This window comes from Aspergillus welwitschiae (assembly GCF_003344945.1).
Source record: "Aspergillus welwitschiae strain CBS 139.54b unplaced genomic scaffold BDQ94scaffold_1, whole genome shotgun sequence".
Classification (NCBI taxonomy): Eukaryota; Fungi; Ascomycota; class Eurotiomycetes; order Eurotiales; family Aspergillaceae; genus Aspergillus; species Aspergillus welwitschiae.
This window is the reverse complement of record NW_020798695.1, coordinates 2,103,695-2,118,004: the sequence shown is the minus strand read 5'-3', so window position 1 is coordinate 2,118,004 and position 14,310 is coordinate 2,103,695. Positions and strand designations below refer to the sequence as shown.

The 14,310-nt window shown below is 52.7% G+C and overlaps 6 protein-coding genes across 6 annotated transcripts; 3 read left to right on the top strand and 3 right to left on the bottom strand.

The window, feature by feature from the left end:
* Positions 1-267: 267 nt before the first annotated feature.
* On the top strand, positions 268-3,104 carry admB (ADAM family of metalloprotease ADM-B). Its single transcript, XM_026776687.1, has 2 exons — positions 268-608; positions 662-3,104. Exons 1-2 carry the CDS (start codon positions 539-541, stop codon positions 2,965-2,967), a joined length of 2,376 nt encoding a protein of 791 aa, XP_026632791.1. The 5' UTR covers positions 268-538; the 3' UTR covers positions 2,968-3,104.
* A 267-nt stretch (positions 3,105-3,371) lies between these two features.
* Positions 3,372-4,750, bottom strand: cdc31 (putative cell division control protein Cdc31). The gene is made up of 2 exons (XM_026764328.1): positions 4,239-4,750; positions 3,372-4,157 (listed from the first exon to the last, which is right to left on the bottom strand). The coding sequence occupies exons 1-2, from the start codon at positions 4,530-4,532 to the stop codon at positions 3,648-3,650; spliced, it is 804 nt and encodes a 267-aa protein (XP_026632790.1). The 5' UTR covers positions 4,533-4,750; the 3' UTR covers positions 3,372-3,647.
* A 176-nt stretch (positions 4,751-4,926) lies between these two features.
* Positions 4,927-5,240, top strand: BDQ94DRAFT_8520 (uncharacterized protein). The gene has a single exon (XM_026776686.1). The coding sequence runs from the start codon at positions 4,982-4,984 to the stop codon at positions 5,141-5,143; it is 162 nt and encodes a 53-aa protein (XP_026632789.1). The 5' UTR covers positions 4,927-4,981; the 3' UTR covers positions 5,144-5,240.
* Positions 4,927-7,017, bottom strand: BDQ94DRAFT_133648 (ssDNA-dependent ATPase MGS1). Its single transcript, XM_026764327.1, has one exon. It carries the CDS (start codon positions 6,931-6,933, stop codon positions 5,338-5,340), a length of 1,596 nt encoding a protein of 531 aa, XP_026632788.1. The 5' UTR covers positions 6,934-7,017; the 3' UTR covers positions 4,927-5,337.
* Positions 7,018-7,176: 159 nt separating this feature from the next.
* BDQ94DRAFT_133646 (kynurenine--oxoglutarate transaminase) lies at positions 7,177-9,733 on the top strand. The gene is made up of 10 exons (XM_026764326.1): positions 7,177-7,354; positions 7,439-7,861; positions 7,918-7,986; positions 8,050-8,134; positions 8,189-8,294; positions 8,346-8,418; positions 8,468-8,621; positions 8,679-8,692; positions 8,744-9,167; positions 9,222-9,733. The coding sequence occupies exons 2-10, from the start codon at positions 7,665-7,667 to the stop codon at positions 9,507-9,509; spliced, it is 1,410 nt and encodes a 469-aa protein (XP_026632787.1). The 5' UTR covers positions 7,177-7,354; positions 7,439-7,664; the 3' UTR covers positions 9,510-9,733.
* A 272-nt stretch (positions 9,734-10,005) lies between these two features.
* Positions 10,006-12,339, bottom strand: BDQ94DRAFT_165433 (uncharacterized protein; the record flags this gene model as incomplete). Its single annotated transcript, XM_026770301.1, has 4 exons — positions 10,006-10,487; positions 10,550-11,848; positions 11,909-12,208; positions 12,294-12,339. The coding sequence occupies 4 exons, from the start codon at positions 12,337-12,339 to the stop codon at positions 10,006-10,008; spliced, it is 2,127 nt and encodes a 708-aa protein (XP_026632786.1).
* Positions 12,340-14,310: the final 1,971 nt, after the last annotated feature.

The window sequence follows — 14,310 nt, the reverse complement described above, 5'->3', positions numbered from 1 at the left end:
AGATTCGCATCTGTTTTCCGTACGTGTATTTGTTTACTTTCGGGAGGGAGATTCTCGCCGTCCATTCCAGATTTCCGCCCGTCCGCCAAGGCGGCTGCGCCTCCAGCCAAGCCAAAACCTCCTTGGATCGCCAGGTGGAAAGAATCCCTTTCACTCCCCGTCGAGTGAGTCTGTCTCACTGCTCCCTCCGGTCGTTGCGCGCGCTCTCTCTCTTTCCTCTCCACACCTCCAGTATACTTCCTCTGCGGGTGTGTGAGAGACTGCGACGATCCGGAGAAGAATAAAATCCTCCAGTGCAGCTTAATCTCCGGAGTTATCCGTCATACATGACCGGCTCCCGAGCCAAGATCTCGACCGGGTCCATCCAGTGAAAGGGAACTCAATCGTTTGCACTTTTCGTCGCTGCCTGATGCTGTGGACCGAAGGGCTCTGTTGAACCCTGACTCTCCGGATCTCTCGGTGTTGTTTTGATGCCAGCACGCTCGTTCCACACTCACCTTCAACCCCTCCCATCGGCTGTCTTCACTCGCTGACAGCAATGCGGTTTCTCACTTATTCCCTGCCCTTCATTGCAAGTGCTATCTCGCTCTTTGGGGTCAATGTACAAGGTTAGCTCGGCGACATCCGGCGCATAGATTTGTTCTAACTTGATCAAATACAGCTCGATCACAAGCTCCAAGCGCCATCCGTCATGTGTCGACGCTTGACCAGCCCACCATCAAGACACCCTCGCAGCGGGTCGATCACCTTGACCACTTTGACATCACCTTCAATATTCATGACAAGCACCAGCGGATAAAGCTGGAGCTGGAGCCCAACCATGACATCCTGGCGGAAGACGCATCCGTACAGTACCTCGACGCGGACGGGAACGTGCGACGGCACGAGCCCATTGCTCGACATGAGCATAAGGTCTTCAAGGGGAGGAGTCTACTCGGGCGAGGAAAAGGCATGTGGGATCCGGTCGGATGGGCGCGGATCTACTTGAAGCAGGATGGCTCAGAGCCACTATTTGAGGGAGTCTTCAGTATCGACGGCGACAACCATCACGTTCAGCTGAAATCGGCATACATGGAGAAGAAACGCCCCGTGGATGTCGACCTTCCCGACTCAGCGACTGACTATATGATCTTCTACCGGGATTCGGATATGGTGCGTCTACATACGGAACTCAAGCGGTCGTCGCTCGGATCGACCTCGTGTCAAGCCGATCAGCTCGGCTTCAACACTAACCCCAACCACCCTGTGCTACAACCGTATGGCCAGGCAGAGACCGATACGTGGGGAGCAATTTCATTGAACTCCTTGTTTGGACTCAACAAGCGCCAATCCGATATCGGAAGTGTGTCTGGCAATGCGGGCGGAGTCAATCTGGCGTCGACCATTGGTGATACTTCGGGCTGTCCGAGTACGAAGCAAGTAGCTTTGATTGGTGTTGCAACGGACTGCGCCTTTACCGGCTCATTCAACAACGAGACTGCCGCCAAGGAATGGGTCATCAGTACTGTCAACAGCGCGTCCAATGTCTACGAAAAGTCCTTCAACATTACGATTGGGCTGCGGAATCTGACTATCACCGACAGCTCATGCCCCGACAACCCGCCCGCGGCCACGGCATGGAACATGCCCTGCTCCAGCGGCAATCTCACCTCCCGACTGGATCTGTTTTCCAAGTGGCGCGGTGAGCAATCGGATGACAATGCTTATTGGACCCTGATGAGCGATTGCGCGACGGGCAACGAGGTCGGACTGTCATGGCTTGGCCAACTCTGCAATAGCGATGCTTCTTCGGATGGCTCGAGCACGGTCAGTGGAACTAACGTCGTCGTTCGGTCTTCCGGCTCGGATTGGCAGATCTTTGCTCATGAATCTGGCCACACCTTTGGCGCTGTCCACGACTGTGACTCCCAGACCTGCGCGGAGGATCTCGAAGCCTCGTCCCAGTGCTGTCCGTTGACCTCGAGCACCTGCAACGCCAACGGGAAATACATCATGAATCCTACAACTGGAACAGACATCACTGCGTTCTCGCAATGCACTATCGGAAATATATGCGCAGCCCTGGGCCGCAACAGCGTTAAGTCCAGTTGTCTCTCCGCCAACCGCGACGTCACCACCTACACTGGCAGCCAGTGCGGCAACGGAATTGTCGAGTCCGGCGAAGACTGCGATTGTGGCGGGGAAGATGGTTGCGGCGACAACAACTGCTGCGACGCGAAGACATGCAAGTTCAAGTCGGGAGCTGTGTGTGATGACTCCAACGACAGCTGCTGTTCAAGCTGCCAATTCTCCTCAGCTGGGACGGTATGTCGTACCAGTCGCGGCGACTGCGACGTGGCAGAGACCTGCAGCGGCAACTCCAGTACTTGTCCTACCGACTCGTTCAAGAAGGACGGCACGAGCTGCGGCAGCAGTGGCTCGGGACTTGCCTGCGCCAGTGGCCAATGCACCAGCCGCGACTACCAGTGCCGCAGCGTGATGGGTAGTCTCCTCCACAGCAACGACACCTACGCCTGTTCCTCCTTCAGTTCCTCCTGCGAACTGGTCTGCACCTCCCCGAAGATCGGCACGTGCTACAGCGTCAACCAAAACTTCCTCGACGGCACTCCCTGCGGTAGTGGCGGCTACTGCAGCAACGGCGACTGCAAGGGCCAAAACGTCGAATCCTGGATCAAGAACCACAAAGGTATCGTCATTGGTGTCGCCTGCGCCGTAGGCGCCCTGATCCTTTTGGCCCTGATGACCTGCATCGTAAACCGCTGTCGCCGGGCTCGCGCGCCGAAACCCGTCCCGCGTCCAGTGCCTTACGGCCCGTGGCCCGGCGCTAGACCTCCCCCGCCGCCGCCCATGAACCAGTGGCCGGCGCGAGGCTATCAAGGCTTAGGGAATGAGCCGCCGCCCCCGTATCCAGGTGGACCTGGTCAGCCAGTACCGCAACATATGCCTCCCCAGGGGCGGTACGCGTGATTGACGAGACTTCTGTGCTTCTTTCCATGCGATATAGTATGCATTACGATTCTTGCAGCACTAGCATTGCAAATGTGACGATTACTTCATTGATCCTTTATTGACCTTACATTCTTGTCTTGGAGTGGAGGCGTGTTCTAGAGTTTTGGTTTGATGCTGAATTGTTCTTTTCTATACGGGGTCTGGGTGTTTCGTGAATTACACTACTTACAATCCATGGGATGCAATCCCCAGGGGGTTGGTTCGCGTCTTCTTTCCCTTTCTTTGCCCATATTAGACGGGGCCGTGGGATGTATGGTCGGGGTCTGATGTATGTATTCCTGCCGTGTATAATGAACTCTTCATAATATATTGCTTGTAGGTATAGTAGGTACCACTCAACTTAGCATAGTAAACAGAAAGACATTCGATATTTATAATTCCTATTTTCATTGCATAGTTAATATTCCCAAATCAATTGGCGCCAGTCCATGCACAGTACGTAGTAGATAATTAGACGTGATCAACAAAGCAGACGGACAGACACACCAACGAGTTAACAAGACCATCCATCCATCCATCATCCACACCAAAACCAAACAAGCAGGGTTTTTCCCATCCAATCCACATAAACCCAACGAACCATCCAACCTCAAGAATCGACACAAAAAGTGGAAGAGAAAAAAAAAGGTATAAAATAATCACTGCCAACAAATCCCCACAAACGCCTCCCTGGTAACACCCCCGACACCCTCCAAATCAAACTCCTCAATCATAGCCCTCAGTTCCTCCTCCTCGAGTCCCGTCTCACCCAACTCCCTCGCCACGCGCCTCAAATCTTCCAAATCAATGTACCCCTTTCCACCTTCATCGAAGAGTTCGAACGCGCGCAGGATCTCGTCGCGTGGATCCCGCTCCAGTATCTTCAGCGCCGTGACGGCCTGGAAGGCCGATAGTGGCATGAGCAGATTACTCGGGTGTTGAGGGTTCGTAGTAGCTGCTGCGCGGTTTTGTTGTTGCTGGGGTGGGGGAGGGTTGCCGCCTGCGGAAGGGTTCTGTTGTTGTTGTTGGACTTGGGGACGCGGAACGCCGTAGGTGGTTAGGAGGGAGATGAGCTCTTGTTTGGGGAGGGTGAAGCCTAATGCGCGGAAGGCGACGCGAAGTTCGTGGTAGTCGAGATGGCGGTCACGGTCGAGGTCGAAGAGGGTGAACTATTCAGTTGTCTCTGTTTAGTATGTTGCCTTTTAAGATGCAGTGTATGTTTGTTGGGAAGGGGAAGAAGGGAGCAGTACAGCTTCGTTGATCTCTTCGCGTTGCTCTTCTGTCAATCGGTTCAAGGGATTCGTGTCTTGTTGGGGTTGTGAATGCATCGGTGGTTGCGGTGGTGCTTGCGATGGACCTGGTGCCTGTTGGCTGGCTTTGGGGTCGGCGAAGTCGCCGGCCGTGGGAGCGCCGGGCGCGCCGGCGAGACTGCGGTGTCGCGAGAAGGAGGAGGCGCTGAAGGGAAGGGCGTTGGCGTTGATAGATCGATCGGGGAGTTTGCCCGAGGCGTAGGAGCGCGTGCCGAAGGGTTGTGAGGAAGCCATTGTGTTGGTTGAAGGTGGTGTGGTTTTAGGTCGGTGAGAGGGACCCCGACCGCGGTCGGTCGGTGGGGGGTGGAGGGTGAGGGTCAATGGAGGGGGGTGGTGTTGGTGCAAGGAGTTGGGAGAGTGGGATGGGATGTGCGATGAGTAGAGTGACAGGTCGTAAGGGGGGGAGGGGGTGGTGCAGTGGGTAAACAATCTGGAGACTTTGAGGCGATGAGATGAAGAGCTGGAGGAGGAAGAGGAGAGAAAGATGGAGGTGGAGACGCGATGGAGACGCGAGGCGGCTGTTTGATTGGCGGCGGAGTCTAACCTGGAACACGTTTGCTTTGAACATCCTACTAACTTGGTACCGATTAATTGGTAGACTAGAAGTCTAAAATGTAGGAAGGAGTTATCTGTCCTATGTATTCAATTGTATCTACCATGGTCTATATCTTTCGGTAGAAAGTATGCGTGAGGCTGTCCCTGGCATGTACTCCTGGCAACTGGTGGCCTCCGTGGTTACTCCGTCATACTCCTACCCAACCGCCCAATGCGCAGTTTCCTGTGCCTGGACAGGGGAAAAGCTTTATCTGGTAAGCGCCTGTACAAATTTGATGGGCTCCGTCTGATCCAGCAGATGTCTTTTACGCCCCATATCTGACATTGGCATGCTGCCAATGGTGGAGGCGATCGAGGTGCTTTCATGCAAGCATATTTGTGCCATCAGGCACAGGCTGGCTCTGCGTGGCCTTGTGTGATGATCGAGGGCGAGCCAATGGCATTGGCAGGTTTATACTGCCTCATTGACATGAACATGAGTAGTCTACCTCATGAGATCTGGGTCCACCTGATGTCCTAGATCGTGATCCTCCAAGAACTTCCGCCCCAAAATCTTTTCCGGGAGATAGTCCTGGACGACCTCCCCGTCGACATAGTTAGGATTATACTTGTATTCCTTGCCGTATCCGAGCTCCTTCATCAACCGAGTCGGCGCATTGCGCAGATGGATCGGAACAGGCAGCCCAGCAACGCCGGGCTCTGCTAGCGCAGCAAATGCATTGTTCAGGCCGCGGTACGACCGCGTGCTCTTCTTTGAGAGTGCCATGGCAACGGTCGCATGTGCCAGATTGATCCGTGCCTCCGGTAGGCCGATCTTTTCCACAGCCGCGTGGGTCGAGATGGCTAGCGTGAGCATGCTGTTGTCCGCAAGCCCAATGTCCTCCGATGCGACGACGATGAGACGTCGAGCGATATAGAGGGGGTCTTCTCCCGACTGGATCATGCGAGCAAGATAGTACAGCGCCGCATCGGGATCGCTCCCCCGGATGGATTTGTGAAAAGCGGAAATGGTATCGTAGTGTTGATCCCCGGCCCGATCATAGACAAGGGTCTTAGTCAATGACCGCTTGATCTCATCCTTGGTCATTCCAGGCCGTTTCGACAGATCCATGGCGAGCTCTAGAAGATTAAGGGACGTCCGCGCGTCCCCATCGGCGACCCTGGCCAAGTAATCAATCAATTCCTCATCGACCAATTCCGAAGGCGAATAGTTCGGCCCCTCCAGCCGTAGTGCTCGATGAAGGATCGATTTGATATCTTCGTCTGTAAGTTTGGACAGAGTAAAAGTCCGACACCGGGACAGCAGAGCGCTCTGCACCTTGAAAGAAGGGTTCTCCGTGGTAGCACCAATAAGCGTTACCTGCCCGCTTTCTACTGGTCCCAGAAATACATCTTGTTGAGACTTGGAGAATCGATGAATCTCGTCACAGAAAATGATGGTCTTCCGTCCCGTCAGACTGAGCTCACTTTTCGCATCGGAGAAGATTTTCTTGCACTCCGCAACTCCCGAACTGGTACTGTTGATCTCAACGAAGCGGCTACCAACCATCGAAGCAATCACGCGAGCAATGGTCGTTTTCCCTGTTCCTGGACCACCCCAAAGAATCATACTCGGAACCCGATCTTGCTCAATCAAGCCCCGAAGCACTCCGTTTGGCCCTACAAGCTCTTGTCCGCAGACATCGTCAAGAGTCCGAGGACGCATGCGTTCCGGTAAAGGCGCAGCCTTTTGCAAGGCGCTAACTTTTGGCTTCTTTGGTTCGCTCGACGGTTGGCTGGGCCCGGATCTCTCGTATACCTCCGATGAGTTGGCATCGTGCGGCGTCGCCCGTTTGCCGTTGACATTGCGCAGTGGGGAGGAAGTCACATTTTGATCTCGCTGTCCATTTGCCTGAGCAGACTGAGCAGAAGCTTTCTTAGCAGAGGCTGGCTGGAAGAAGCTGGGAACCGGAGCTTTCTGAGTGGCGGGAGTCTCCCCCGAGCTGGACGGCTCTTCGATAAAGTTCTGGCAGTCGGAATCGATGTGGTCGTTAATCTTTAGGGGCGAGACGGACTGGCTGCAGATGGGACAAGACACCATGATGGCGGTTAGTCATTAGAATCGTAGAAGAAGCGCTGCCAGCAAGCTGGGTGCAGAGCAGCTCCCAGTGGCGGCCATGGAAATCGAGCTATCAAATCACTTGGATTAACAGGTGAAACGCGTTTCCGACGCGCGCGATAAGCCGGGCTGACTAAGAACAGTCGTACTCAGTGCCTGGCTGCCTGAGGAACTCATGCGTCATCTCCGATGCTCGCTCACTTCTTGAACGAGAACCACAGTCAATAGCAAGGACGCATTCATTCATACTGCATCAATTGCTTCGTTGATAGTTTTCAAACCACGTCTAGTCGATACTTGCGCATTAAACGCCGAAGCCCGTCCGGAACAGCCCGTTATCCGCTTCCATCGGAGGTCACCTCTGCCTACTACTACCATTACCACTACCACCGCTATACTTGAGGTAGGGATGCACATGCCGGAGGATGGCGGACAGTTAATCAATGCCCTTTCGTCCTTCAAGTACTAAATCTCCTATTCGACATAGTAATCGTGTCAAAATAGCCTCTCTAAGTCTAAGCAAGACTGCGGAACGGCATCTTATCAGCGCTGTCCGACCCAGCAAAGCACGCAATTATAGTTGGCGGCTGCCAAAGCGAGTCCCGCTCTGCCTCCCCGGATCTGACTCTCTCTTTCGCTACCTTTCGTACCACTCTCCTCTTTCTCTTCTTTTCTCCCCCGCTCTCCTCCAATTCCTCGGCCCAGCTGCCTCTATGTTCTCTGGCCACCGCGCTGCTTTTTTCTCTACCAGAGCCATCAAGATTCAGCCCTCACTGGCCGTTACCCTGCGCCCCTCGTCAACTCCTACACTACCCCGCCAGCCATTCTCCCGAGCGATGTCGGCCACCACGGCTCGTCCCGACCCTTTCAAACCGGCGGCCAGAGTCGCTGGCCAGAGACAAGATGTCTGGTGCGATGCGCATGAATGTTCACATTGCTGCTTCTCAGTGTCTGACCGGATCGCAGGTCCATTGTCAATGAAGCCGCCGCTGCCTCCCCCGTCCAGCCCATCGTGAACATGGGACAGGGTTTCTTGTGAGTGATAAATCGCCGAAGATGGATGACTCGGAGTTCCTGACCTTTTTTCTACGTGCGCAGTGGCTACAACCCTCCCAAGTTCGCCCTGGATGCCGCCAAGGAGGCCCTTGACCGTGTCGACTGCAACCAATACTCCCCCACCAAGGTACAACCGGATTGCGACATATTCATACCGGAACACTTGCTCACCTTCGATTAGGGACGCCCGCGTCTCAAGAAAGCCATCGCCGATGCCTACTCGCCTTCCTTTGGCCGGACTCTCAACCCGGACACCGAAGTTACCATCACCACAGGTGCAAATGAAGGTGGGACATACTCTGTTGCGTGCGTGACTGGTAGCTGACGAGTTGTCCAAGGTATGCTGAGTGCGTTCATGGGCTTCATCGAGCCCGGCGACGAGGTGATCATCTTTGAACCTTTCTTCGACCAGTGAGTCACTTCTATTCTTGCCATGCGAACCCTTCTAATGGCCCCAAAGGTACATTAGCAACATCGAGATGCCCGGAGGAAAGATCCGCTACGTCCCTCTTCACCCTCCCAAGGATGGCGCGACGAGGACTTCCCCCGCCTCCGAGTGGACGATAGACTTTGAGGAGTTGGAGAATACCATCAACGACAAGACCAAGATGATTGTAAGCCTGACCTTACTTCCTACTTCATACTGCTATAGTACTAACCATCCTCATTAGGTCCTGAACTCCCCGTAAGTAACCTAACAAGCGACCATCTCAAGCCGCAAACTGACCAAGCACAGTCACAACCCCGTTGGCAAGGTCTTCTCGCGCGCTGAGCTGGAGCGCATTGGAGAAATTTGCGTGAAGCATAACCTGATCATCCTCTCCGACGAAGTCTACGACCGCCTCTACTACGTCCCTTTCACCAGAATCGCTACCCTGTCTCCTGAGCTCTACGAGCGCACTCTCACCGTCGGCTCTGCCGGAAAGGCCTTCTACGCCACTGGCTGGCGAGTAGGATACCTCGTCGGTCCCGAGCATTTGATCAAGTACGTGGCCGGCGCGCACACCCGCATCTGCTACAGCAGTGTGTCTCCTCTTCAGGAGGCTGCCGCTGTTGCTTTCGAGCAGGCCGACAAGGTCGGATTCTGGGACGAGAGCCGGAACGAGATGAAGAAAAAGATGGAGCGTTTCTGCGAAGTCTTTGACGAGCTCAAGATTCCCGTGAGTATTCCCTTGCTAGAATCTTTCCAGGCCGGAACTAACCCCAGCTCGCAGTATTCGGACCCCGAGGGAGGCTACTTCGTTCTTGCCAATATGTCTTCGGTGAAGCTTCCCGAGGACTACCCATTCCCTCCTCACGTTGCCAGCCGTCCTCGTGACTTCAAGCTGTGCTGGTTCCTGATCCATGAAGTCGGTGTGGCAGCCATCCCTCCCACCGAATTCTACACTGACGCCAATGCGCACATTGCCGAGGACTATCTCCGCTTCGCAGTCTGCAAGAATGACGATGTGCTGGAGACTGCCAAGGAGAGACTGCGCGGTCTGAAGAAGTATATTGCATGAGCGTTTCAACATGTCTAATTAATATGACGGGCTAGCATAGAGCGGGAGTCTGATCTTGCCTTCAACGGCTGATTCAAAACTATATAGGAAGAATAGAGGACTAAAACAGTCTGTTTGGCACAGAAGTCAATTCCATTTTTTATTTTATCATGATATTGCACATTCGTTCTTCATGTATGTCACATTACCAACAACTAAATGAGCGTATCTCAACCATATTACACAACGAAATCCACCTCACAGGCTATGCATCGTATCAACCCGAGTCCCCTTCTTCCCCCCGCCTTTGCCTCAAAATCCCTGCTCCAGAGCAACATATTTCAAAGCCGGAAACAGAAAGGAAAGAAAAGAATCAACGGCAGATAGCCAGATAGACACAACCCAACGAACCAGCGTCATGTCAGCATCACATCCTGCCCACCCTACCATCATCATGCTCGGGCCAAACAACGAAATCCAGTACCTATCTTCCACACTCCCCTCCCCTACTCACTCACTACTCATCCCCCTCATTAAACCCCTCTATCTCCATATCACCCGAACCCGCCCCATCCCACCCAATCCCCCTTCTAAAGGCCCGTCTATCTTCCTCCGCCACCTCCTCATACCCCTCCCCCATCATACGTTTCATCGCATCCTTAACACTAGGGTGCGTTGTCCTGGCTGCCCTCAGAATCCAATAAGTTGACTCGAGCGTCTCAATCATGCGACTGTATCCTCTTCCACCAACGGATCCTAGCAGCCGACGATACTCAGCCCGACACACCGGATCCTGACAGTTACGGCGGTTTCGGCCGTCCCAGTCTGTTTCACAGGCGTGGCGAGAGCCTGTGATGCGCTCTTGGATGGTCACATTAAATTCTTGCAGGAATTGGTAGCGCAGGGAGGGTTCAATGTGGTTGGGAGCGTTGGCCAGGCGCAGTTTGTCGCGGATTAGACGGTAAAGGTAGTCGGTCAGATCAGGGAGTTCGATGGTCACTATGTATTTCGGGGTTGGTTAGTTGTCTGTAATGAGAAGAGGAAGAAGGTAGGGATCTCACTAAAGAGGCAAGCCGCCAGAACACGACGGAATCGATCTTTCTCTGCCGCGTCATCAAATTTGACCACGTACATTATTCTATTCGAACAACGTATAGCCGTTTTATCACCTGGTAGTCCGGCGGTTACAAAATCCAGCCAGTCCGTGAAGATGAAGTAATCGCCTTCTCTGGCATTCATATTGAAGTGCACAGCTTGGCGATGACGCTCCGGCATGTCGTAGTGATGCAGGCACGGGATGAGAGGAGGTCCAGCGCGGACTCGTCTTGGGATTGAGGTTTCACGACATGGGTGTTGAAATACCATCTGTCCGCAGTAGAGCCAGTGAGGTTTGATGTCCTCAAGTAGGTGAGCTCTACTGCAGTACCGTACTTCGGAGTAGGGCCCGCATCGTGGACAGATCACTGTTGCTCCGTCCCAGAGGTTGCAGCGTTTCTCGCAGTGGGCTTTGGCACAGGGAAAGCCGTGGCTGTCAAGTTGCCAAAAGAACCCCTCTGGTTTCTGGGCGGAGAGGGTGCCCTGGGCGTTAGTTATGGTAGCGTTGGCTGTCGACAGGGAGTGGGAATGAGTGCTACTTGGGGGTGTGGGTGGTAGGGGATGGGCGTGGTGAAGACTTGTGGCGTGGCGATGGCTGACTGCCTTGGACGAGGATGGTTCAGAAGACGACTCAGTCGTTTGTGGGCTGATTTGCAGTGCTGTGCTGCTCCAGCCAGTGGATACTGTGGACACAGGGGTCGAGATTGGGTTGTCAAGTGAACTGGAACCTGCGGTTTCTAGGTCCGTTTGACTGAGCGGTATGTCGTTGGAGTTATCACCTGCAAATTCACCTGATATTTCCGGAATAGGCGAGAGCTTTGCATGACCGGAGCGTGCTTCAGGCTTGCTATCCTGTCCGGCGGAAGTCTTGTCTGTGAGTTTGGGGAATTCCATGGTCGTCGGTAGGAGGGAATCACTGTTGTTTGGCATAGAAGATGGACCCTCGATACTGGCACGTTTTCCAGAAAGAACCGTGGCATATGAAGGAGCGAGCACAGTTCTTCTCGCCTTGTCCACCGGTTGGGGACCACGCTGTGTATTTAAGTCCTCCAATGTATCGTTGCCTGTGACTGCGTTCACTTGCCAGGCCCGCTGCTTGCCTTTGATGTCCAACTTGCTTAGTGAGTCTATCAAATCCCGCTTCTTGTCACTGTCCACTGTATATCTCTGAGACACCTTGTTGCCTGGCATGGGCTTTTCTTTATTTGCACAGCCGTCAGAGTTCAGGCCTTTGGCCGGCATCCGTGCAAAGTGAGACAAGTCCTCTATTTCTATCATATGAGACGAAGTATCATTCGAAGTATTCGATTCCGCGGTAGACTTACCGTTCAATCCAGAGCCCTGGCTCCCAGAAGTCTCGCTTCCGGAGTCACCTAGCAGGAGTTTCTTCTTCTTGTACTTATTCTTCTTCATCTTATTCCTTTTGGCCTTTGAATCCCCAGGAGGTTCCATCACCACAATCCGGGGAATCGAAACAGCCCGTTGGCTGTCGTCAGCTTGCTCGCTAGAACAGCCTTCCTGGGTATCCCTTGGTGTTGATGATCGAGAAATAGTCCGCGCACGTATGAGGCTTATGGCGCCGGACCGCGTGTTGCTATCTTCGTTCTCACTCTTCGCTTCTTCTCCTGCATCATGGAAACTTGTCAGTATGTCTTCCTGCATTGTGTATGTGGATAGAGGAAAGGATAGATGCGTTCAGGCTTGGCTCACCTGAACGGACACTATCCAAGCTTCGTGGGTGCATATTTGTGTTCATGTTGGTGTTGGGGATGTATCTTTACCTGTTGTTCCCGTGACCAGACAAGCGAGGTGAAGTGAATATGCTCACCTTCTCGACTGTACTGTTGGTTCTGTTTGCTCTTCCAAGCTATGGAGGCGGTCTGAGTTGTGCAAATTCATTCAAGAAGTGTTTCTCCAAGTGATGGTTTACTTCTTTCACTGGATCTTCTGGCTAGCAGACCTGGCATATTGCATACAGAGGACTTTGATGTCAGACTTACAGTCCCTCGCTAGAGATAAGGCTAGATTGTGAGGGAGGACGCAACGCCAGCAGAATGGGAGACCGTTTGTGAGTGTACAGCCAGACTCTGTCTACCAGGCTACTCTGCGTGACCATGGTGCGTGCCTTGACAATGACTACTAACGCTATTTATGTAAATACCTATCTAATAGGGAACAAATAATAACAGAGCTCTGTGCCGCAATACATCTGGGAATTTGCTTACTCCGTACTTTGGCACAAGGTTGTAGGACTCAACTGTCTTCAGATTGGAGACATGCGATGAATTTGCAGACCAGCCTGCGGAATGCCACAACCATAAGATACTTATGCCACCACGAAGCGGAACCGACCGGGATATATTATACACTGCTCTATTATTGATGGTCAATGTTTTTCAATGCCTCAGACATCACAATTTAGTATACAGGGAGACGCGCAGATCAGGAAGGTAGAGAACATTTGGGTTGGGCAGACATCACTCTATCTAGCAGGTGATTCTCGTTCTACTCTCATATGATCATTCCACTCAGAACCAGTACTGCCTACAGCAAGCTTTCTTGTAGTGACTCGTCTCATTGCAGGAGCAAATAGGAGTGCTAGTAGGAAAGGCATGGCGGGTATATGAGACACTCCTGATTCAGATGTGCCAGTCTATGTTAATTCATTGCTGTCACTCACACCAGATCTTCAAAAGAGTAGAACCCGCAGCATCATTCAATGTCAAGATGTCTAAACAGCTCAGAAACACAGTTGCCTTCATCTGGTTTGCTGGCGGGCGTTGGACATCACGTGCCCGTCTATTTCATCCAGAATCCAAACGGCCAACCCAACTTGGAACTTCTCATCAACCGCCCTCCTTCTGTCGTCCATCAGAGGATATATTTAGAACCTCGATGTGAGTCAAAAATAAAAGATTAGCTTCGACTTTTGTCAAAATCTGCAGCTCTGAACCAGTCAAGCGTTCAATAATAGACGGATCTTCCCCTTCCTAGTAGCAACATGCAACGGGAAGCGCCGCCAACCCCCAGGGCATCAAGCAAAGAGCCATTAGGATCAGGCTTCACTGTTTGAAACTACCTAACCGCCTCTCCTGGTGCATTTTGCAATGTTGTGGGGTCTAACTTTGCTGGATCGCGGATTGGGCTACAGCGCCGTATCCTAAGCGCCGACACGGTACCTATATTTGGCTGGCCTGCAGAACTCTGAAGAACTCACCGGCATAGGCTCTACCTACAGACACTGCGCTAGATGAAACTTATCGTGCAGATCGACCCCATCAGCTGCAGCCTTTGGCCTTATTATTTGCTATCCTTGTTGACGCTGGCCGCTCTTACTGGCTGCCGTTGGCCGTGTCTTCAACCTGTCTTTGTCTCAGCTATTATTGACCTGGTCACAATGGAAGTCGGTCTGTTGACTCTCTCGCCCATAATAAGGCGGGGATATCCTCCTTATTGTGACATTGCTATTGATTCTACTTCTTTCATCTATTGTTCTTAGGTGTTATGTTTCTACCCCCACCATACAGCTCTTTTAATCTATAGTTTGGTCATGCAGTACGGCTTCTCAACAATTGCGTCCGGTCCATTTGAATAATTACTGCTGGTCAGGATTTTTCTTTCTTTGACATCTCGTCTACCAACTTTCTATACCCTCTGTGATAGACCTCCTTTCTTTGCACGATCCTCAACAGCTGGACTCATTTGGATTTTACACATTCATTCCTCC

What these genes read in the sequence shown, in the direction of transcription:
- admB (XM_026776687.1), top strand. Translation starts at nt 539, where the DNA reads ATGCGGTTTCTCACTTATTCCCTGCCCTTCATTGCAAGTGCTATCTCG. An exon ending in CTTTGGGGTCAATGTACAAG is followed by an intron (nt 609 to 661) that starts GTTAGCTCGGCG and finishes GATCAAATACAG; the next exon opens with CTCGATCACAAGCTCCAAGC.
- cdc31 (XM_026764328.1), bottom strand. Translation starts at nt 4,532, where the DNA reads ATGGCTTCCTCACAACCCTTCGGCACGCGCTCCTACGCCTCGGGCAAA. An exon ending in GCGAAGAGATCAACGAAGCT is followed by an intron (nt 4,158 to 4,238) that starts GTACTGCTCCCT and finishes ACAACTGAATAG; the next exon opens with TTCACCCTCTTCGACCTCGA.
- BDQ94DRAFT_133646 (XM_026764326.1), top strand. Translation starts at nt 7,665, where the DNA reads ATGTTCTCTGGCCACCGCGCTGCTTTTTTCTCTACCAGAGCCATCAAG. An exon ending in ACCAATACTCCCCCACCAAG is followed by an intron (nt 8,135 to 8,188) that starts GTACAACCGGAT and finishes ACCTTCGATTAG; the next exon opens with GGACGCCCGCGTCTCAAGAA. An exon ending in TTTGAACCTTTCTTCGACCA is followed by an intron (nt 8,419 to 8,467) that starts GTGAGTCACTTC and finishes ATGGCCCCAAAG; the next exon opens with GTACATTAGCAACATCGAGA.
- BDQ94DRAFT_133648 (XM_026764327.1), bottom strand. Translation starts at nt 6,933, where the DNA reads ATGGTGTCTTGTCCCATCTGCAGCCAGTCCGTCTCGCCCCTAAAGATT.
- BDQ94DRAFT_8520 (XM_026776686.1), top strand. Translation starts at nt 4,982, where the DNA reads ATGCGTGAGGCTGTCCCTGGCATGTACTCCTGGCAACTGGTGGCCTCC.